At 35.1% G+C, this 24695-nt stretch overlaps 2 protein-coding genes across 4 annotated transcripts; both read left to right on the top strand.

Annotated features, from left to right (window-relative positions):
- On the top strand, positions 1-19406 carry LOC108223021 (phospholipase SGR2). 3 transcript variants are annotated; one of them, XM_017397051.2, is made up of 22 exons: positions 1-580; positions 1672-1772; positions 1913-2107; positions 2820-2975; positions 3323-3394; positions 3484-3636; positions 4248-4298; positions 7075-7245; positions 7596-7745; positions 8525-8590; positions 8703-9620; positions 9810-9864; positions 10027-10145; positions 11718-11790; positions 12862-12964; positions 14920-15013; positions 15083-15145; positions 15704-15752; positions 15870-15967; positions 17596-17642; positions 18509-18798; positions 18874-19406. In XM_017397051.2, the coding sequence occupies exons 1-21, from the start codon at positions 394-396 to the stop codon at positions 18747-18749; spliced, it is 3162 nt and encodes a 1053-aa protein (XP_017252540.1). In that variant the 5' UTR covers positions 1-393; the 3' UTR covers positions 18750-18798; positions 18874-19406. The 3 variants fall into 3 exon arrangements, with proteins under 3 accessions (XP_017252540.1, XP_063950341.1, XP_017252541.1); XM_064094271.1 differs by having other exon boundaries at positions 250-580; positions 18509-18792; positions 18874-19011; XM_017397052.2 differs by lacking the exons at positions 17596-17642; positions 18874-19406 and having other exon boundaries at positions 250-580; positions 18509-18675.
- A 776-nt stretch (positions 19407-20182) lies between these two features.
- On the top strand, positions 20183-24316 carry LOC108222753 (uncharacterized). Its single transcript, XM_017396651.2, has 5 exons — positions 20183-20449; positions 22536-22616; positions 22880-23025; positions 23121-23312; positions 23522-24316. Exons 1-5 carry the CDS (start codon positions 20434-20436, stop codon positions 23879-23881), a joined length of 795 nt encoding a protein of 264 aa, XP_017252140.1. The 5' UTR covers positions 20183-20433; the 3' UTR covers positions 23882-24316.
- Positions 24317-24695: the final 379 nt, after the last annotated feature.

The following is a 24695-nucleotide window of genomic DNA, read 5'->3' as shown; positions in this document are numbered from 1 at the left end:
AGAATATTCTCTAAAATAAATAGAATGATCCAGAGCTTAATTTGACATGAAGTAGTTGAAGGTTTTAATTAATAGATTCTATGCTTCTCTCCTGTAATAATTGTATGTATCTATATGTATATAGGTTATATATATACACACATCACACGCAAACACTACTAATTTCCGTTCAATTTAATTGCATCTAATTTGCCTTTTTACAACACCCCTTGAACAAGAATCACATGATTATGAGTTCTAAGCACGCCCTTTTGTGATTCTTGATTTTTTCGAAATACCCATCTTTTAATTTCGCTTCTTGGCTTAGTTTATCTCTGATTCTTGAAATTTGGAGTGACCCATTTGATAATTTGATCAAACTAGTCCAGTATATTGTGGTGTTAGTCCATATATATGATGGAGAAGAAGAGTGAGGAAACTTCTGCTGAGATGTTGAAGAACACCCCATCAAATATAAGAAGATTAGCAGATGAGATTGAGCAGTGTGAGGGCAGACAGAAGTATCTTGCTCAGACATCAAGTGCTTCTGATGGGGGTGATGTTAGATGGTACTTTTGTAAAGTCCCTTTGCCCGAAAATGGTTAGTTCTCGGTTCTTGTTATTTTTCAAAGTTATGTGCTTATGTATCTTGTTTGGTAATATATGGTGGATGCATTAGTACTGGTTTAAGTGAAGTTAGTAACATTGGCGTTTGAGGATTTAAATAGGGGGGGTCATATAATGAATCTGTAGGGGGGTCATATAATAAATCTGTCGGGGGGGGGGGGGGGGTTCATATAATGTATCTGTAACACTTTACCTCGAAGACCATTTTATGGACTTGAAGAGTGGATCATATCTTAATCATGATCACATGTTAAGTTACCAACGTCTGGAAAACCTGAAGGTGTTAGAAGAAGGGGTTTATATGCACGTATAACATACTTATGTGTTGATACTCCCTTTTATTCCAATACCATTTGTTGGTTTTTAAGAGAGAGTCTATGATAGTAAATCCTGATTAACAATTGTGATATTGAAGAACTCTCTTTAGCAGTTCAGCTTAACGATATGGCTAAATTTGAAGCGTCATAAGTCTAACCAGCATAGATAGAGCTCATTTTGCTGTTTGATGGAAGTGATGTTGGAGCAACAGTTCAGTTTTACTTTGAGCATTATAGTAGCTGTGTCATAACTTCTTTGGTGGTACTTTTCTTGAATATTTCTTTCTGGTGTGGTGATAAGCTAGATAGAAGTAAAACTTGGCATCAATGTTGACTTTGTGAACTCTTCGGCAGTAGAACTTGACATGGGGTTTTGTAGCACGGTAAAGTTCTAATTACCAAATAATGTTGATAGAGGGTTGATATATAATCTTTGAATGTAAACTTGGATATTTACTTAAAAAACTTTGATATGTACTGAAAAGAATTGTTAAATGTACATCTATCAACTCTGGAGACACTTGTAAGTTTATTTCGCTTCGTTAATTGTTTGGAGGGTACACTATTGGTACCTTCCTTTTCACACTAAATGCTGATGTACTGAACTAGATGTGCTTTACTGGTAACCACCTATAATAGGCTAGCGATGCAATTACAGTCCAACTCCTTTTTTTATAACTTAGTTGTACACAATTATCAGAGATTAAGCTTTTCCTTACCAAAGTCTTCATGATTGTTTGGTTCTTAGAGCTGGCTGCCTCAGTTCCTCGTGCGGAAATAGTAGGGAAAAGTGAATATTTTCGGTTTGGTATGCGAGATTCTCTTGCAATCGAGTCAGCCTTCCTGCAGGTAATTGCCATTTATATCATCTACATAACTAAACTAATAGATAGTGCTATGGAGGTTTGATATTGCTTTATCATAATTCTAGTTGTAAAGAACTGTCCATATATCAAATGATGAAGCTTTAGTTGTATGATTATTTCCAGAAAGAGGAAGAGTTGCTATCTAGTTGGTGGAAGGAGTATGCAGATTGTAGTGAAGGCCCAAGAGCGCCAAAAGCTTCAAGCTCTAAATTAGATGCGCAGCTAAGATCATCTGTCTTAGAAAGTGCTGGATCACCCCAGCTGTTCACACCCGAAGAAGAGAGAGTTGGAGTTCCTGTAAAGGGAGGGCTTTATGAGGTATCCTTAATCCTTGTTATGATTGTCAGCAATTCTACCAACACTAATGCAAGATCTTTGAGAACTTATTTGTGTATACATTGATTAAACCTTCTCATATATACTCCCTCAGGCCTTAAGGTATGAAGAACTTTAAATAAATCTCTAGTCAGTTTTATGCTTCATGTTTATATATATTTGAATAGACCCGACAAAAAAATGTAGAAATGTAAAATGTTACAAAAGAATATATAACAATGTTGATGCTTCAATATGGTAATTTTCACGACCCAGTGTTGTTATATAGCTACATAAAAAGGTTTTGCTCAAATTAGCTGGAAAGGAAATGATTGACAATCTGTTTGAAAACTTAGGATTTTTATGATTGTAGAGAATTGTAGAACCTGAGGAAAGTGGAAGGGAAGATATTATGTTACATATAACAATGTTCCCCAATAGCCAACAGCATATGTAACTCCTCTTTAGTGAGAGGAAGGATGGGCAATCATTTGAACAATGTCATGATATTATTCATATTCAACTACACTATGAATTAGAATTGGATTGTTCGAACTCCAATACCATGCTTAAATTTATGTAATTGGCCTTTGCCCCCCCCCCCCCCCCCCCAAAAAAAAAAAAAAAATGTAAACAATAATTGAACAATTAAAAAAAATTCCCTTTTCAATCGTTTAGTCATGAGGTTTGACAGACTACATCATTGCTAATGCAGGTAGATTTAGTGAAGAGACATTGCTTTCCTGTTTACTGGAATGGAGAAGATCGCCGTGTATTAAGAGGTCAGTGGTTTGCTCTTAACAAAGGTCTTGATTGGCTTCCACTTAGAGAAGATGTTGCTGAACAGTTGGAATATGCATATCGCGGTCGGGTATGATTTACTGACTATACATTTTCTTTTGCAGTTCAGAGCTTTAATTAGACAATCACACTGTTGGTCTGTGATTCAAACTTACTAGCCTTATTTAAAATATGGACTTGTCTAAATGAACTGACTACTAACAAGTGAAGTGGCGGCACCTGTATTGACTCACATTTAAAAGTGTTTCTACCCACTTGTAATCAATGAAGTATGTTTTTAATAATAAAATTCTGTTCATTCATTTATTTTGGCAGATATTACCTTCTTTTATCAATTCTTTGGGAATTGAAACTCAGTGTGTTCTTTCTCTTTGTAAAATTTAAGGAAATAAGATGCTATTGGACCAATTGTTTCAGGTTTGGCGTCGAAGAACCTTTCAGCAATCAGGACTCTTTGCAGCTCGAGTTGATTTACAAGGCTCCACCTTGGTATGCTGGTTTGCAATATAAGAGTAAGCATTAACGTTTTCCATTAGCAATGTCTAGATGTTAAAATTAAATCCTACTGTTTCATGCAGGGCTTACATGCACTTTTCACCGGAGAAGATGAGACGTGGGAGGCTTGGCTAAATTCTGACGCTTCTGGGTTTTCTAGTGCTTTCAATTTTGGGGGCAATGGTGTTAGGCTAAGGCGTGGATATGCTTCATCCCAATCATCAAAGCCAACGCAGGTATCTTCCTCTGTCTCTCCATCCCTAAACGATGTTAATTCCTATTCAGGGAGATTTATTATTGGTCTTAAAGATCTAGCTCTTATTTATGTCGAATGGTTCAGGACAGTTTGACTTGATGCTATTAGTTCCTGTGATGAAGGAATGAATTTTCAGTTTTAAAAAAAGTGAAACACCGATGAACGAATGAAGAAGGCTTCATAGTCTGTTATAACCCTTTTTTCCGAATCTTTCGGTCTCCAAGTCATTCATGTGATGTAAATTTACCTCATAAGGTCTGATTATGTTTTATACATGAGAACATGCTTCCTCTTCTATCATTTGCTAGAGCAGGGTTACAAAATTAATCCTACTTTTAATATTATTGGTATTATCTCCTTTCCTCTTTGGGTTTTAGAAGCTATATAGTTGTATTGAGACTTCTAATTTAAAAGTTTACGTGTTTATATCTGTATGTGTTTGATTGATCATTTCTGTACATATGAAATAATGCTTAATCTATCTATAAAGTAACTACATAAAATCAAAGGCATGGACATGGCAACTAAAAATTAATTGAATCTTTTCAAATCAGGTGGCCACTTTATTTATTTATTATTTTTTTGTTTCAGGATGAATTAAGGCAACAGAGGGAAGAGGAAATGGATGATTACTGTTCTGAGGTATCATCATCATTTTATTGTTATCACATCTTCTACATATGCTATTCGTACATGATCATGAAGTATATAGAAGTTGCTAAGTTTATGTGTACCTTCAGTAGTCCTTACCGGTTAAATTGTTCTAAACTTAACTTATAAGCTGAAAATTGCTTTTATGTTTACCATCTAATTGGTCCTGGAATTTTTGTAAGTACAAAAATATGTGCTTATGTCAGTTACTTATTGCATGTGTTTCACTTAGAGTTTTTTCTGGGATATGTGATTTAGCCGAGTCGATGGATAAAATTAGATGACATCTGTTAGGAATAATATACGAGATTCAACTTCTAATGCAAAGCACACACACAAATTATATGACGCGGAAAATCCACGTCCCAACTTGTATTATTAATTAAAACCGTAATCAATAATACAATCCAACAAACTAGGATACTCAAGCCTACCAATGCTCAAGCATACCTATCAAACAATATGACTATGTATATATAGCCATCAAACTTGGACAAATCAGAATCTAACTCTAATATACCTAATCATAATCCTAATCCAATTCTAATTTCTAACTCAAATCAGAATCCTATTCCTATTGGGTTGATACCCAACAATCCTCCCCTTCAACCCAATACGGTTTCAAAATCTTTTAACGATCACCATGAAGACGTTGACGTCCATCCGCCAATGCCTCCCCTTGAGTAACAACCTCTCCATCTAGCATAAAAAGATTTCTCTTATCCTTCCAACCTTTGAGTATCACCAATTCTTGTTTGGTGACCTCCAAACAACCGTTCTTCATCATAACAGTGCATCCCAAATCAACTAATTTACCCAATGAAATTAGATTTCGATTTAGCTCCGGTACATACCTTACTTGAGCTAATTTTCGAATACGACCATTATGAAGTTTCATTGTTATTTCACCAACGCCGGTAACTTTTATCGTTTTACCATTTGGTAAAGCTATCATCTTTCCCTCACAATCCTTATAGGACGAGAACCACTCCCTCCTAGCACATATGTGATGAGAACATCCCGAGTCAAGTATCCATTCTTCTTTTGATCCCTTGTCTTCTTGAACCAAAAGAGCATCATCAACCGTCTCAACAAGCGCAGCACTACCCTTCTCTCGAATTTTCTTCAACTCCTTTAAGTCTTCTTTTGCTTTCGGACATATGAATTGATGGTGGCCTAATTCTTCACAATAAAAGCACTTGATATTAGGGTTATGTTTCTTATCAAACTTCTTTTTCTTGTTATATGCATCCATCATAAGTGCACTTCCGTCCGATGTATCACCCGATCCTTGCTTCATCAATCTTTCAGCTTCAAGAATAACAACAGTAGTCTCATCCAAAGTTAACTTCGTTTTTCCAACCATTAAAGAAGTAATCACATTATTATACTTATTTGGTAGGGAAACAAGTAAAAGAATGGCTTTGTCCTCATCCTGTAATTTTTCATCCAAATTATTCAGCTGGTTGATCAACCCATTAAAACGATTAAGATGATCTCTCAAATCTCCGTTTTCTTCCATCTTAAGTCCGAACAAATCTTTCTTGAGAAACAACTTGTTGGCCAAAGACTTTGAGTGATATGTCTTTGTCAACTTCTCCCACAAATTTTTAGGGTTATTCTCCTCAAGAACATCATACTTGATTTCCGGTGCAAGAGCCAACCGGATAGTCGACGCAGCACGTAATTTCATATCTTCCCACTTTGTATTATCCACATCAGCGGGCTTCTTATCCTCGAGAGTTGCATATAATCCTCGTTGAATTAACAAATCTTTCACTGTGCTCTGCCATAAAGTAAAATTGTTTCTGCCATCAAACAATTCAATCTCGAATTTTCCTCCCATCTTATCCATCATGAACCTGGCTCTGATACCACTTGTTAGGAATAATATACGAGATTCAACTTCTAATGCAAAGCACACACACAAATTATATGACGCGGAAAATCCACGTCCCAACTTGTATTATTAATTAAAACCGTAATCAATAATACAATCCAACAAACTAGGATACTCAAGCCTACCAATGCTCAAGCATACCTATCAAACAATATGACTATGTATATATAGCCATCAAACTTGGACAAATCAGAATCTAACTCTAATATACCTAATCATAATCCTAATCCAATTCTAATTTCTAACTCAAATCAGAATCCTATTCCTATTGGGTTGATACCCAACAACATCTCCTTATATTACTAACGTAGGAGTAGAACCCTAAAACAAATCCTTATATTCAGCTTAAAAGCAACAGATCGGCTACCTTAAGGCTTTCAACCACAAAAGGCTCCCCGAGAAAAGATGATGGATTGCAACCATTAAACAAAGAAGGCTCAGTTTAATATTCAATAACATTTAAATAATCAAGTCTATAATATGCAGGGATCACCTCACCTATGTGCATATACAAACCCATAAAAGGTATGCAGCAAATCGTACAAAATCTTGCTATAAAATTATTATATTTTTTTCCAACAAAAGTTTATATATCTGTATATACACAGAATATTCGTAAGAAAGACTCGTTTCATTGTTTTGTATCTTTATTTTGTTTATTGTTACGTATCTTTATTTTGTGTTCTTTAAAGAATACTCGAGTTCCGTCTGTTTTCTGGGTTTGGAAAGGTGCGGGATTTCAAGAACGGGAGTCTTTTGATATGCTGGGATTATCGTATGATAATCATCCGCCTTTGAAATGCATCTTAATGCCTGAAAGTTGGATTGGATGGCCTTTACGTGAAAAATTTGTTACTCTTGTTATAGGTTCCAGTTCGACATGTGGTCTTTATGGTCCATGGGATCGGTCAAAGATTAGAGAAATCTAACCTAGTAGATGATGTTGCTACATTTCGCCAAATTACAGCAAACCTAGCTGAAAGGCACCTAACTCGATACCAACGTGGCATCCAACGGGTCCTTTTCATCCCATGCCAGGTAGACACTTATTTTATATATATTACGAGTTTACTTGGTTATCTTATCAAATACACAAAGTGTACTTCACTGCATTCCTGCATAACTTCATCACTGCATTCCTATTTAACTGCCTTCTCAGTTATCCAGTGTAGTATACTTTGGTGGACATCTGAAATTTTTATATCAGAACTGGGATGAGGTTTAACTTGATATAACTTGGGAATGCAGTGGTGTAATCAGTGATGCATGCATCCATATGCCTATTCTTACTAGACACGCTATCACAGCCACTCGTTTTTCTGGTATTTTTTGATTTTTGATTTTTACTTTTATGACTGACAAGCATGGTTGGTGTCTCTAATTACCAGTGGAGGAGGAATTTAAAGCTCAGTGGTGAATCTGCTGTCGAAAAAATTACTTTAGATGGTCTAAGGGGGTTGCGGGTGATGTTGAGTGCAACTGCTCATGACATACTATACTACATGAGCCCAATCTACTGCCAGGCTATCATCGACTCGGTACCTTGTATATATATTTCCTGTTATTTCTTTTTCACCAAAGTTCTATATATGTCATAGCCTGGCACATTTCATGTAGTGGCTGTTTCTTTTTTGCATGGATTGACAGTGAGACAAATATTACTTAAAAATACAAGCACCTTCTGTTTGTCACGTGAAAGTTAATTGGTATAATTCTGACAAGTACAGATCAACTGTCCAAGTTACCTTATTGTTAAACTTAAATCTCAACTGATAGTGTTGCCCATCTATGAAATGATATATGCTACATATAAATATTTTGATGTGTATGTTCAGTACTCTGAATGTTTTAGCTGTATGAAGGAAACTGTTTTGGCTTATCTATAATGTGGTTATGATGAAGTTTGAATCATCACACCATAGGATATGACCCCTATTTTCATTATATGTTCAACAGTACATGGAGGTGAAACTTGATTAGATCTTCAGCTAAAGCAATTGGAGATGCATCCATATATCAGTAGAATTATTTCTTTCTCTTTTTGACAAATAATCATTTCCTTGGGCATGAAGCCATTAAGTGCTAGCTGTTTCTCGCTATGTAATTCATTTTCTTCATATTTATATTGGTATTTTTTATGGCTTCTCTTTAGTACTTACTGCTTGCATGTTAAAAGTAATATTACATCATTGAATATTAAGTGTGAATGGAGGACTTTAAAACTGTATTGTCAAGCTTCTAAATATTAATGAGTTGAAGTTCGAGAAAATAATTGTCAGTAGCACTTTCGAGATGATAATAGTGGTTCTGTCTTCAGGTCTCGAACCAATTAAACCGCTTATATTCAAAGTTCCTCAAGAGAAATCCGGGTTATGATGGAAAGGTGTGTGCGACTTTTTATGTGTATATGACATTGCTTCTATTTTCCTTATTTACTTTTACATTTAGCCGTTAAGTTATGCTTAAATATTTTTCTGACATATTCCTTTTTGCAGGTTTCTTTATATGGTCATTCGCTTGGAAGTGTACTTTCCTATGATATTCTTTGTCATCAAGACAATTTGTTGTCCCCATTTCATGTGGATTTGGCGTCAAAGGAAAATTTGTACAGAACATCATCTAATGCTAATGTCGGAAAGCAACATTTTGAGAGTGGCTCTACCTCCAATTTGGGAAAGGACATTCTTGTGAAAAATGAAAGCAAGGGTATGGAGGATGCCACTGATGAAGGCATGCTAAATGTTAACTCTGAATTATCATCTGTGGAGGATCTTGCCAATTCTGCCCCTGCTATACCTCCGGTATCATCAGCTGATGAACTTTCGCCTGTACCTGTGGGGTCTAAACAAACAAATAATGACTCGACATCAGCTGATGAACATTCACCCTTGCCTGTGGTGTCTAAACAACCAGATGATGACTCACCGTCAGCTGATGAACTTTCACCTGTACCCGAGGGGTCTAGACTACCAAATGATGACTCAAAGTCAGATGAAATTCAAACTAATTCGGTCTCTGGTAGACTCGAGGGATCATCAGATGATGAACATTCACTTCCACACGTGGAGTCTATAGAACCACATGATGATTCGCCATCAAATGAAGTTCATGCTAATTTTGTCCCTGCTATACATTTAGTATCAGCATCTGATGAAAATCCACCTGTACATGTGGGGGGGTCTGAGCCAAATGATTACTCACTATCTGATAATAATATCACTCCACCTATTCTTGATCACTGTAGCATTCTAGCAGACGTAAGGGATGAATCAAATAAATCTGAAAACAGAAATAGTGATTTAGCAGAAGAAAAGGATGGGATCAGTGAAAATTTAGTTGGCTGCTCTATGGGAAACACTGCAGAAGTGTCTGAGAACATTGAAGTGAAGTCAATTGATGCACTGATGAAAGAGGTTATGATATTTACATTTTATGTGACTATTTATTTACGCCTAGTTTAAATAATTTATACATATACAGATTGATACCATAAGTCTTGATATGAAAAACAAGAAGAAAGGGAATGATATTCTTAATTGATAAGATTAGACATGCTTCTCTTTCTCTGTCTGTGTCATCTAACTTTGCCCTTACCCATCCAGATCATAGCCCTACGGGATAGAATTAGAGAACTGGAATCTCACACTGGGGCTAAAGGTACAGATCTCAGTATTAGATAACCGAGGTTTTCATCTTAACATAGATTCATGTGTTTATTATCTTTTGTCTTTCGGGCGTTTTAATTTGTTTTACCAAGTTGCTTGGCTGTTTGAGTTTTTATACCGTCGTCACAAACTTTCTTAGCGGATCTTTGATCAGGAGCCGAGAAGGAAACATCTTTGACTGGTCAACCAGCTTCTGAGAAGCCTCCACCTGGGAAGAATATTACTGAGAAGACTTATACACATTACATAAACTACACGAAGTTGAAATTTAAGGTAATATTCTTGTAAAATAGAAAGCACTTGTGGGTGGTGCACCATTGGAAGTATGTGATTAGGATTACATGTGTATCTCCGTTTATATAGTGTCAGCACCTAGCCTGAATAGTCTGCAACATTTAATCTGTACCATACATCTTTAATATCATGGTATATGCGTCAAATCATTATATCTTTGCAGCCTGTTATATCTGTAAGAAGAGTATATGTTATCTACTAAATTTATGCTTGATCTGGTCTGTTAGCTTCAATAGTTCCAACCATATTAAATTATTATTAGGCTTCACGTGTATGTTTGTCTAAGTGATTTTTTTATTGTCAAATACTACTAAGCATGTAACTCCACCTTGACGGAGGCGGGGGCTTTCATTTCTTGAAAGTAGAAATTGAAATAAATAATAGTTTCCTAAGGTAGTTTAAAGAGTTGAATACAAAGTGTGCAAACAGTAATACTTTCTTGAAAGTAAGACATTGTTCACCATTTTAACCATTAGGTGTTTCTGTTTTCTAATTATAGACACATCTGGAGGGATAGCTAGTTGAGTTTAGATGTGTCCCTTGTCCCATGCATCCTGGACAGAGATATATAGCTAATATTGTCCTCTGATTTGTATTCCGGGGAAATATGTATTACTTGACTCCTGTGATGATGACTGGTACTGCATTATAACATTATATTTGTGATGCTTCAACATTTATTTTTAAGGATTAGGTTTTTAGTTTAAAAGCAGATCGGCAAACAGTAGTCAATATGGATATTGATAGATAACCTCAATTCTATGCCACTTATGTCAGAGTAGAGTGTGGATGTCATAATGTAATATTTGTTATCCTGAACTGAAATGTTTGTTCAAGTATAATAAACATAAAAGCGATAATTTATAACGCTAAAGTTGTGGAACAAATATCAACATGTAGTTTCGTAGTGTGGGAATGGACACAGTAGTTTGTGGAGTCCCTTGAATTTTATATAAATTACAACACACACATTCAGTAAATAAAGGTGACTGCTTCTCTCTAGTCATTTTTTTGATGAGTTGAGGTACCTGTTTCTGCATTTTGGTTTATTATGTAATACCATATTGGCGTATCAAGTTCTATATAATCCATCAGATATTTCATTTTCTTCTGAAATATGTCACTCAAGGATTATTAATCATCTTATTTTTCTGAAAATCTAGGCAGTATAAAATATAATGGGTTAATTATTCCAAATCCCAAATTTTTTATGCATGAAATTAAACATGTCTAGAAACAGTTCCCTATCACCTGTCCTCATCAGTCTTAATTTCCTAGCCAACGCCACTAATACTTGGTATAAATATGTATGCTCCAATCTGCATGCTATGGTACCTTATTTCTGCTTGCATGCTAGTTGCATACATTTTTCTAATTGCATGCCAGATACATTTTTTTACAAACTGCTCTAACTTACTTTTTTGTTTCCCTCTATTGAGCCGTAAAGAATGATGCATACAAGTTTCTTCTACACCTGGCCTTTATCTGCCAGGTGTGATTTCTTACATAATCTTTGAAAGTATCTGCCTATCACCTTATTTTGTTTTTCAGGTTGACACATTCTTTGCCGTTGGATCTCCTCTTGGTGTATTTCTCGCCCTCCGAAACGTTCGTTTAGGAATAGGTAGCAGTAATACTTATTTTCCCTTATAGCAGATATGTTTTTTCCTTGGTGCTTACACGATGTTCTCTGAACGAACACACACACGCACACACAAACACATATGTATGTATGTGTGTGTGTGTCTATTGTGCTGGTTATGTTTCATTGTGTATTGTAACTCAACCAGAGTAGTCTTTCATGTCATAATCATAATAGCCATCAGAATCAATAGAAGTCATTTTTTTAATATTTAAATTCTGACTTTATTGAATATATAATTTTTGTTAATGTTATCGTTAAACAATTAGATTATGTCGAGATGTTATGACTTCCGCAAAATTAAAGAATCCAAGTCTTTCAGAACTGAATTCAATTATATGGATTTTCTTGGTCTGTGTGTAAGTTATGTATACAAATAGTATTCTGCTCCCAGTGAGAACCAGAGAAGCAAATGTCCTACACATTTACCAGGTGCTATGTACTAATAACTTCGTGTTTATGCGCACAATTTTTTTTTAAACCTTTAAATTTTTAATTTTACTAAACCAACTCAGTCTTTACAATAGCAAAATATCACCTGTAGTCCTGGACATTTAATTCCAAAAAATGGGCAGCCAGCATATAAACGCGAGGCTCTAGCCAGTAGCCATGTAATGAGCGAGAATTAGCAGAGCTTTTAATGTAAAGAAACATTACTTAGGGATGCAAAAGCTGTTTACAATCTTCAATAATCCTTCAAAATCAGAGCACAAATCTGCATCATTACTTATATACAAGGTTATTATGGTAATAAGTCGAGCCTCGGCGCCCCGGTACCTTGGAATTGATTGACAGGTCATCAGACTAGTTGAAAAAGGTCGACAAGTCGCGACATACATACATCTTTTAGTCATTCAAAAGTATATATAAGAATGTAGAGATATTTGTTGTATGCAATTTCACACTCTATAGACCTTATTGTTTTGCACATGGTATTACTTCTCTGAAGCACGTCCCATTGAATTATTCTTGTTTCTTTTACTATTGCCTTCATCCTAAGCAGCAGCTTAAGTCCTAACTCCTAACCCCTTTAATTTTTTTCTCTTTGTTCAGGCGAAGGCCATGATTATTGGGACGAGGACAATATAAGAGAGGAGATGCCTGCTTGCCGACAAATGCTCAACATCTTTCATCCTTTTGATCCTGTAGCATATAGGTTTTTCCTAGTCTCTATTTCTTTAATTATATACTGCCATCTCTGTGTAAATATGCATGTATTTGGCGGTCTTGAAGTTTCAGTAGAGCTGCTTGATATCATGTCTCTTCCCATGTCCCTGATGTGTTTTCTTAAATAGAAATTGTGTTTGATTAATGTACAGAGAAAATCCAAGTGACTGATAATACTGGTATGTAGTCATGCCATCACATATCTAACTTGTATCCCAATTCACCTGTTCCAATCCAATCAACATATAGGTTGCGTCATTTTACTATGGGTTGTAGGCTTAATGATAGCTCCTGTTCATTTGAACTTAAATCTCTAAAAAATAAATTCGGCCTTCTTTCAAGACTCATTTAAGATGAATTATACGTGTTGGTTGGGATGGATCATGCAAAGGAGAGATGAGCAGGAATTATACAAGTCTAGATCCTCTACTGTCTTTAAAATGTACTAGTGATATTATAAAGCTAGTTCGTGAGATGCTAGAGCAGACCTGATCCTATATTTGGCTTCTTGCCCATTACTTAAAGCCGTTTATTACCTCATGTCTATACTTAGCAAGGCTTTACATCGGTTCTGTTGCTTTAGTCATGTCAAACTTTATGTTATTCTTATGTACTTGACCGCCGGGATTGAGTAAAATAGATAATAGGGTTCTAATTTCATCTGTATGGACCATGTCAGGTAGTTATTGTAGCTATTCAGTATCTTGGGCGGCATAATGACTTGCCACCAATTTTGTTATACTAATGAGCATTCCTTTAATGCTAAAAGGTGCTGGTATTAGGCTGTTGCATAGTTCCTTTTTAAATTGTATGCTCCAAACTTTCTAGCTAGGCTTCCAGTGGCTTTTAAACTCTACTTCTACTTTTTTTTACCTTGTCCTGCCCAATACCTGCGTTATGGTTATTGGTTAATACTGGTTATCCCTGAGCAATATGTAGTAAGGTTTTAATTTTTTTGGCTATAATGTCACGGAGTCCATATAGTACATTAATTGCATAAGCATATAAAAATCTCTTACGGCACTTTGCCCATAAAATAAATTTGTAAATTTTAAACTTTCTGTTATGCTGCTATTACTGCTGTTTGTAAAATTACCACACTAGATATTTCACCTTGTCCCTGTGCACACTTTGACCCTTAACCCCAAGGCGTGAACGCATATGTGTCTCAGTTGTAAATAAGTACATCTAGTTGTTATACTGATGAGCATTCCTTTAATGCTAAAAGGTGCTGGTATTAGGCTGTTGCATAGTTCCTTTTTAAATTGTATGCTCCAAACTTTCTAGCTAGGCTTCCAGTGGCTTTTAAACTCTAGTTCTACTTTTTTTTACCTTGTCCTGCCCAATACCTGCGTTATGGTTATTGGTTAATACTGTTTATCCTTGAGCAATATGTAGTAAGGTTTTAATTTTTTTTGGCTATAATGTCACGGAGTCCATATAGTACATTAATTGCATAAGCATATAAAAATCTCTTACGGCACTTTGCCCATAAAATACATTTATAAATTTTAAACTTTCTGTTATGCTGCTATTACTGCTGTTTGTAAAATTACCACACTAGATATTTCACTTTGTCCCTGTGCACACTTTGACCCTTAACCCCAAGGCGTGAACGCATATGTGTCTCAGTTGTAAATAAGTACATCTAGTTTTTGGACCTTCTTGGTGGTTTTGTATCGTATTGGTTAAAGCTCTGACCACTAGGCAGACACCACTCTGTTTTGCATGCTGAGCCATGACCCCGTGTAACATTCTGTATCACTAATAATCAGAGGAGTTTTTGAGTTTTTCAATCACCAGTGTCATTTTCCCGATGCTTCTCCTTTAGAGAAACATGTATGTGAACATTTTATGTAAGATGAGGCTGATCCTCCATTTAGGAACAGTTAAAATAATACAGCTCATATCTTACATGCAGCTGATGTAATTTTTGTTTTGCAGGATAGAACCACTTGTGTGTAAAGAATATATTAACAGAAGACCCGTCATTATCCCATACCACAGAGGTGGAAAGAGGTTGCATATAGGATTCCGGGTAAGGTCTTTTACATTTAAAAGTGGCATTTATCTGTTTGCTGTTGTGACCTCAATATGCTTCTTACAGGAATTTGCTGAAGAGTTATCTACACGTTCTCAAGAAGTGTTTGATCAGATAGGATCCATAAAGGTGGGGTACTGCTGTGAAAAATAATTATTATTGGTGTCCTTTGGTCTTTGTGATTTGATTACTTATGTAGATAGTTCCATTGTCGAGTCGCCAATGTTTATTTAAAAATTTAAGAACCTACTAATAAAACTTATTAAAGGGGTTGTATTGTATGTACATGGCTCCAATAGTGTAGGACCGATTACATAATGCAGTTTCCTTACTGCAGTTACATTATGCTTTGTCATTATTTTATAATCATCATCAAATTACATATATCACGAAAATCTACCTGACTAATGTGAGATTTTACCTGACTCGTGTTAATTTCTGTCAACTTATATGACTAGATCCTTATTTGGTCAGCTGTATGATGACGTAGATTGACATCCGAACCAACATTTAAAAACATATTAATGTGAAAGCACGTTATCTAATATTCACCTCATTCATTCTTCAAAGATTACCTTCACTAACTAAGTTTTACCCATTACCCATGATTCAGACCTATTCGTCACGTCTTGGCGTGTTTGATTTTGATATATGAGTGAGTTTCCTGACTACATTTTATTTGATTAGGTAAAAGTGGTCACACTCTGTCAATCGAGGAACGATGATAGCAACGAGGGTAAAAAGAATGCCTAAACACTCATTTTCAGTTCAAATTAAAACCACTTGATCTATGGTGGCCTTTAAATTAACAGGTGATCATATTAGTGTCCTGGTTATTTTGTTTATCTTTCAGAAGAATCAGAAGTTACTGAAGAAGAGAGGTCTTATGGTTCATTAATGTTGGAGAGATTAACAGGTAGCGAAAAAGGTCGAGTTGATCATGTGCTTCAGGTATGTTTCATTATCTACAGGTTTCTAGCACTGTAATTTTTTAACATTAAAAGCAGTGCATATGTGTCTGTTCCCTAACAAATACATGCGACATTGTTTCAATTTCATTGTAGAAGCATGAAAGCATCTACGCTCTCTATATGTGGCCTTTTTACAGTCCATCCTTAACAGTGCTTATGGTACATTAACATGATAGCCCAAAAATCAGAACACAAAGCACTAACACTTTGGTTCATAGCAACATTGAGTAATTATTGCTTTAGGGTAGGCTTTTACTCTCTATCTCCCCAGTCAGTGGGTCTAGTTTTTCCATGGCAACATCTGAAAGGCCACTGAAGCAGGCGAAAGGTTGAGAAGGTAGAAAAAAGTTGAACATAAGAATGACAAGGCATATAAACTATCCTCGCTGTAGAAAATCAAATACTCCCTCTGTCTCTCTCATTTGTTTACAGTTTTTTTACACTGCTCGACACGCATTTTAAGACGCATATAAAACATAGTTCCATAACTTGTTTTCAAAAATATTCTTTTTTTGTATAAAAATTTAGATACTGAACTTTTATTCAAAAGAAAAAAAAGTTCAAAATAATATATCAAGTTATACTTTATGAGAGCATTAGAATGCGTGCCGAGACTGTCCCCCAATATAAACAATTGTGGGGGACGGAGGGAGTATATATCTTCAATTAATTCTAAAATCACTTATAAGTTTATGTGAAAAAATTATCAATTACAATGTTGAAATTGAATTAGTTTAATTTCCATGTGGTTTCTAATTAGGCTGTTAGGCACACCATTTGGATGATCATTCTCCTGTTCTACCTGTTGTACTTAAATTTTCTGTGCGGTTAAACCATTTTAGTTCCATCTCCCCAATTGTGCTAATTTTTATCCTGTACCACTTGTATTATAGTTTTTCATCGCTATTTAGCAAGAAACTGACGCATAAATGTAATAAAATAGGAATTTGTGAGTACTGATTTAGCAATTTCATTTTTGTTTTTGCAACAAAATTAGAAGATTGCATTGCAGGCGTCCAATTTGAAGTCATTCTGCTGAATGTTCTACTTGATTTCTGTTCATTCTTTTACTCACGCTTTAATTATGCAGTTACTTCTTTACACCCTTATGCTTGAGTTCAACTAATATATAGTCATGACCGCAACCTTATTATATAATTTGATGCAATTAATATTAGATAGATACTGTGAAGACAGCAATTAGCCTGTGATATTTCCATGCCACTCGACTGATTTTGACAAGACATTCTATTCTGTGTTTAATGTACAGAGCTTCTGCTTAATTCGCAAAATTCTTCTAATTTTATGCAATTAATATTAGCCTGTGAATTTCCATGCCTCTCGACTGATTTTAACAAGACATTCTGTGTTTAATGTACAGAGCTTCTGCTTAATTCGCAAAATTCTTCTTATTTTCTGACACTTTTCTATGCTTGTCTCATTGTCTTTTAATTTCCTTGCTCTTTCCACTTTAAAGCTCTCCACTAAACAAAGCGAATTAACATATAGTTGGGTAGGATAAGATCCCATAGTATAATTTGATTGTAAATGAGTAATAAATATCTTGCTGCATTTGACTTTTGCGCTCATTTTGGTGTAATTGTGCAGGACAAAACATTTCAGCATGCATATATATTAGCAGTTGGAGCACATACGTAAGTATTAGTTATTTGAATTGGCAAACAAAAATATGCCTCCAACTGAGAAATGTGATGTTCATTAGTTGAGGAAACTATGATACCTTGATGTGTCTGGTGCAAATAACTGAAACATCTGAGGTCCAGTTTTGCACATTAGCAACTGAAATAGTGCTTACAAGCAATATTGTGTTATAATTAATAATCTCACATAGTTTATGATGCTACAACTAGAAGAGTTTCCTGTCTAAAGTAGCATTGCATCTTGTAGAATTTTAGGATTTGTTTACTGAATTTTATGAAAATTACTCCACTGGAACCCAACCCTTTATAAGGAAAAAAGTTACAGCGGATCTGTTAAAATTCCATTCACTTGATTTTATTGTGCACTAGTGTGGCCTAAATATATGGAAGGTGTAAGCCAATGTCTTATACATGATTTTGATTCTGTGTCCGCATTGAGTTGATATGTTGTATGCATGAGGTATGCAATTTTGCTATTTATACATCTACAGTTTAGTTTCTGGCAGATTGTTTTATTTTTTTCCCAGTCAAAATTGATCTGAATGATGGAATGACAAAAGCATCTTGGTCTAGCAGTGTCTCACTCCCTTCATACGAGGTTGAGGGTATATGATCGATCAAAAATTGATTATTGCTCTTTAGCGAGTATAAAACATTGATGCATTTTATTATTTCTTCTCTCCTGAATGTTGTGACTGGCTTTAAATTAAAATGCATGCCTATGTGGTATCAATATTATATTATATATTTTGTTACTAAAATTTGGGGAAAAAAGTTTATTTGACATTTTGTTACTAATTTGACCCTATGACAATATTCCTGTAGTTTATTTACTATCTTTCTTGATTGTTTTTCCACAGGAATTATTGGAGAGATTATGATACTGCGCTTTTCATGTTGAAACACTTATACCGTGATACACCAGAAGAACCAAGCTCAAGTGTTGAATCTGATGAGGAAAATAGCTCAAAACATAGAAGCGCTTCAGAATGCTGGTATGACCAAAGAGAGCTTGCTGATGAAGAACTTCCTCTAACATTTGCTGATAAAGTCTCAGTGAAAGACTTCTGCCGAAAAGCCAAAAGAGCTATTAAGGGGTGAAAGCCACCAGGTTTATCATGATCATGTAAAGGACATGCAGCAGGTGCTGGTAAGAACTCAGAAATTGCAAATCAGTCCAGTTTTCGGATTATAATATTATAAATAAATTTTGTCCGACTTCCAGTTGACAGGTTCCTTGAGTGAACCGAGATGGTCGCACTGGAATGCTGACCTTTGACTATCTTGGCAACCCAAAAGCGATGTTTAAGCATTACTTACACGGAGTGTTTTAAAGCTGTACACTGAAGAAATTATTGAGTAAATAGTGAAAGCTTCACTTGGGATATATAGATGGGCTGTGAGTAGATAGTTTGTATAACCCCAGTTACTGAATCTGGGGTGGTCAGTGAATGATGAATGGCTTCGAAGAAGAGCCAGAGGGACATTTCATATTATGCATCTGTAGTTCTCAGTTATTCTACCCCCTGTGTGTACATGGTTTGACGTAGGAAAGAGCATGTGAAACTAGGATAAATGTGATTAAAGCATGTACTGTTTACATAGAACACAAATCTGGTTCTCTGTGAAGTCACATTTGCTTGTAGCCAATTTTATAGGTGGGACACATAGTTTTGTATGTAAATGGCTCGACAAACTTTTGTCCATGCTATTTATCTCTGCTTGGGTATGTAATTTTGTCCATGCTATTTATCTCTACTTCATCCTTAAAATCATTAAAGTTGTACCGTAGAAATTTAAATTTTAAATAGATTTTCAGATTTAGATCTAAACCAAAATACATGTTCTTTAAAATTAATTTTAAAATATAATACATAAACACGACATTTTTACATGTGTAACAGGACATATAAAATGTCAATATAGAATTTTCAAGATTTAAACAATATTTTATGAATTATGAACACTTTTATGCATAAAATATAATGAACAAAGCGTAATTTTATACTGTTTAAATTTTTTTATTCAATTCAAGTATTATTATATTTTGTTGAGTTATAAATAATTCTAATTAAATATAAAAATAATTTAAAATTTTAATCGAATATCTAATATTTTATTAGATATTTGAAAATCCAAAAACCTCTAACGATCTCAGTTGTTTCATGATTTCTTGATAGCATTAGCTCTTTTTTCATGTAATATTATTATCATAAATTCTAATTCAAATTAACATATTTCTCCATACCTATATATATAATTATAATCTTATTTATCTTTATATTACATCATGAAATGTGTAAAGTATTTAATTTACTAAATTTAGATTGTATCAATTGAAAAACCTTTTGTTGAATATATAATATCCTCTTTGTTCCAAATTATTCGTTTATTTACACTTTATGCATATACTAAGATGCTAAACATATTATATGTAAAAGTTTCAAATATCAAATTTTATTTATAATTAAAAGGTTTAAATTTTATTTTTGAATTTATATGCTATTAAGCGGACCGAAAAATAAAAAACCTCCAAGTACTGATGTACTTCGAACACATAGGCTTTCACTTTTCAGAGTTATGCTTTGAGTTTCTCGTCAACACACACAGATACACACACGCTTCTGTATCTATCTATCTTTAATCCCAGTTTGCCGTCTCTCTATTTCTTTCATCTCTCCTGTATTATCTTCTTTCTTTCTGGGCTTTAATATATACACATAAAACACATATATTAATATTATATAAACCACCACCCTCTTGTTTCTTTATCTTGTTGGGAATAATGGCTGCAGCTCAAGGTAAATCTTGATCCATGAACATGGCTATCTGTTTTTGTTATTTTCTTGATTATAGTCAATGTATTAGTTGTGTTTTTCTGTGTATTTGAGCTGATTATATTTTTTCAAGATTTGATACATGGATGAGTGATGTTCATTGGTTGAGTAATTACAAAGTGATTTTGGTTAATTTTGAGTTATAATGCAATTGGGTTTTGTTCATTGAATGGTAACAATACATAAAGATGTGATTTTTAACTGTTATGGAGCATATGCTTATGGCCCTTTTAATTTTCTTGATGTAGGTGTGTTTATGTTGTCTTAAATTTTTGTGTGGAAAGGTTTGTGGAGGCTGTATTGATTTTATTGGAAAATCGAAATATGATGTTTATTATGGAGTAATTAGAATGTGTTTTTGATTGATTTTTGAATGGTTACAACGCATAAAGATGTGGTTTTTATTAAGTAAAAGATCAAGATGAGATAAAGATGTGATTTTGCCCAGTTATGTAACAGAAGCTTTGATTGACTGAAATTTCTTAATGAAGGTTTGTATTGTAGTCATGTTGGTTTTGTTTTCCGAGTGAAGGTTTAAGGTTTATCGTTATTTTATTTGGAAATTAGCTTTTGTTAATATGCTGTTGGGAAGTGACCTTTTAGGGAATAGATTGATACTGAGGGTTAAGGCCATTGGTGTTAAGCTCTCGAGTCTTGTCTGTATGTTAGGGAATCGCTGGTTAAGAAACATCATGCTAGATTAGTTTTCATGGCACACCTGAATCGGCTCAATGTTGCTAGATGGATGTAATTGCGGCTACCTGGCATAGCCTTGGACAAAGGTCGTTAGCCTCATAGGTCTTGGTGACTTACTATATGTGGTTGTAGGTTGTTGATTATATTATAGCGTTGTCAATGGATTTGTCGCCACTCTTTGAAGTCCACAGGTGCTATCAAATTCATTAGCATATCATTATCCCACCCGCAACGTGGTTTAGTTCTATGCTATCATTAGTCTCTCCAGTTTCCATTGTTGTCACGAGCTATCATAAGATTATGTCTTGACAGTTTGACTCAATTAGGTTTGGTAGATTTAGTTTCACAGTTCCCACAAGGTTTTTTGTCTCTTCCACAGAAGTTAAGGATTCGTAATTGTCTTGTTCTGGGGGATCATATTCATGATTGGTGTTGAGACAAATTGTTCTTGGTATTAGCTATGAGGGAGCTCTTAAGAAAACTATTATGGTTTTTAGCCTTTTAAGTGGAACTAAAAAAGCCTCACTAATTCATTTCTTTCTCCGATCCTTAAAATTGTGTACTTGTTCTCCACCAACCTTTCTTGCCTTTCTACGATTGAGCAATTAAGCAAGTGACTATCTGTTGAGTCAGCCATTTCCTCTTCTTCGAAAATTGGTGGTGCAACTGTGAAAGTTCATTTGTGGGCCCTTTGGAGTTTGATCTTTCTTGATATGATGCTGGTTGAGATGCTAGGTCACAGATATGTGAAATGGAAATAATCTCTCTATGAAATTAAGGCTAAGACAGCAGGACTGAACATCTGTTGAATAATGGGTCTATTCTTCGATTTGCTTTGGATTCTTTGATTTGGCAAATCCTTCACTCAGTTTCATGAATTGTACATCTCTGATGGTGAAAAAGCTGTCTCATATACTTGCTTACTTAAAAACGATTGACTATGACATTATCCAACAAATTACCTTCAACACTTTAGATGGAAATGTAGTACTCTCAATCTCCATCGATCTCTGCGGAATTTCTCTTAAGTTCTCTTAGTTTCTTCCTGGTCCTCCACTTCTCCCTGATTGTCTCGCTTTCACTCCCTAATTCCATTAGATGCCATCCTCTTCCAGTCTTTTCCTAACAAATTGTAATTATGCTTATTCCTCTTGTGCAAGTTGAATACTATGATAATTCGATAAAGTCCAATAGAGCTTAAGGAAAAGATTGACAAATGTAGGAGTATTATACTTCTTCTAAATGTTTATTCATTATTGTCTTGGGCTTTATTTATTTTGGGTTGTTATGGCTGTAGGTCCAACGTCTAAGTTTGACAGACTACTTTTTTAATGATTGATATGCAATATTACAGGGGAAAGTAATTCACGCAGCGTTGAGCCACAACAAGAAGTACCTCGTGAAGCAAGCTCATTGGCAAATCCTGCGGAAACTGGTATGTAGTAACTATCAAATTTCTAGATTCAGAATATGTTTGTGGTTAATTATTTATGACTATCATCTTTTACTTTATTGAATGCTTGCCACTTGCATGCACTGTTGACTCTGCACGACCATGCATGTGTGTGTTTACATACATGCAGAGATATGTGGTTTCATTTTCTGCACTCGCAAATTATATTAACATAATCATTTTTGTATGAATTATGACACCTTTTACTGAGAAGTTTGTCTGGTGGACCAATGTTGTGTGTGCAGCTGTATCAGAAAAGGAAGATAAGGTTAATGCTGTATGGCAACAGATGAATAAAGGAGTATCATCAGAGAAGCTGAATTCAATATTAAACAAGCATAAAACAACTGTGAACAAGACGCCTAAGAAATCTTCCTCCCAAGTGTCTCCTGTATTAACAACTTCACCCTTCTTCTACATTGATGAATACTAAATAAATTAAAAGTAATTTCCTAGAATATTATTGTAAATTTTGGAAGTTTGCAGAGTTGGATGACACAACTTGGTCTAGGACCAAAGCAGAAGGTGTTGCATCAGGGAGTTTCACTTGATAAAAAGCCTGATAAAACCCAGAATGGCTCCAGCGACGAGTCAATGAAGCTAGCTGCTGCTGCAGCACTTTCAGCTGTCAAAGATTCTGCTGCTATGGCTGGACCTTCAGGAAGAGGGAAAGTTGAAGTAAGAATTATTTTACTTTTCTTTAGTTTGTGTGTTAACTATAATATTTTTGGTTTTCTTAGCACCAAGTTATTATCCAGAGTGATGACATGTTCTTCCTACTACGTAATAGCAGCTGCTTGCTTGTCTTCACGATGTCCTATTGATTACTCAGTTGTATTCTATTTCTTTTGTGTCTCTGTCCTGAAAAGTGTCTTGTCATTTGTCAGATCACAGAGGTTCGGGACTTTGCAGGCCAAGAAGTTGAGGTAAAGAAACTTGTCGATGCTGATTCAAAAGAAGCAGCAGAAAAAGCTAAAGCTGCGGGTGGAGCCCCGTCTGCAATAGACTCTATTCTTGAACAAATCAAAAAGAAACCAAAGCTTAGTGTGCTTGACAAAACTAAAAAGGATTGGGGAGAGTATAAAGATGAAAACAAGGGCTTGGAAGATGAGCTGGATGCTTACAAGAAGAGTGGAAATCAATATTTAGAGAAGGTTTCATTCTTGCAGCGAGCAGATTATCGAGAATTTGAGCGGGAGAGAGATGCACGACTGGCGGTGCAAGCCAAGAGGAAAGCAGATATGTGAAGTCTAAACCTCTCAACACTGTCAATTTTACGGGGTTGAAGGAAGCCGGTTCTGTTTACTGAAGCAGTGGCAATGTGATTTTCATCTGTCAGGTTATTAATATGTATGTTATTTCAGTATACTGTTCAGCTTCTAGTAGAAAAACATCAAATAGATGATTAGTTATTGTGTGGTTTTCAACTGGATAAGCTGATCTTTCGAAGCCCACCAGCCTTAGCTGTTTACGCAAACCATTTCATGATTTCAGTTATTATGAAAGTCTGAACTTGGTTGGAGTATTTGACTCGAACCAACTTCTTCTAGGTCCTTTAGACTTGGGCTGTTATCTCCAAACAATGGTACACGGGATTGCTAATCGTTGTTTCATCCCGTGAATAGCATTGATTGATCATGTTTGCGTCCCTTTTGGCAAAAATAAAGAATCATTCCTTTCTTGCTTGTGTGTCCCGATCTTCTGTTGTGTTATGAATGGATGATTTGCCAAGTTGCATGTCATATTCGAACAAGAGCTTAATTGTTCCTTGCATTCTTGAAAGAATCAGTAGGTGGATGTCAGGGTTGAAATCTGGATAACCTGAATGTGAACCTCATTCCAACAGGCTATCGTTTGGATTAAATGTAATTTTGGTAGATCCTGTTTGACATGAAGCATGTTTGTTTGAATTTAAAGTCCGGACTTGCATTTTCCACTTTAAGCATAACAAATTATAAGTTGATTTAAAATGAGAAATAAACCAAAAACTAGTTTAAGATACTTTTTCCGCTGACTTATTTTTTCAAAACTTTTTTCTGGACAAAAATTCCACATAAATCA

Source organism: Daucus carota, chromosome 5 (assembly GCF_001625215.2).
Source record: "Daucus carota subsp. sativus chromosome 5, DH1 v3.0, whole genome shotgun sequence".
Taxonomy (NCBI): Eukaryota; Viridiplantae; Streptophyta; class Magnoliopsida; order Apiales; family Apiaceae; genus Daucus; species Daucus carota.
The sequence above is the reverse complement of the archived record's forward strand: the minus strand, read 5'-3'. Positions and strand labels throughout refer to the sequence as shown.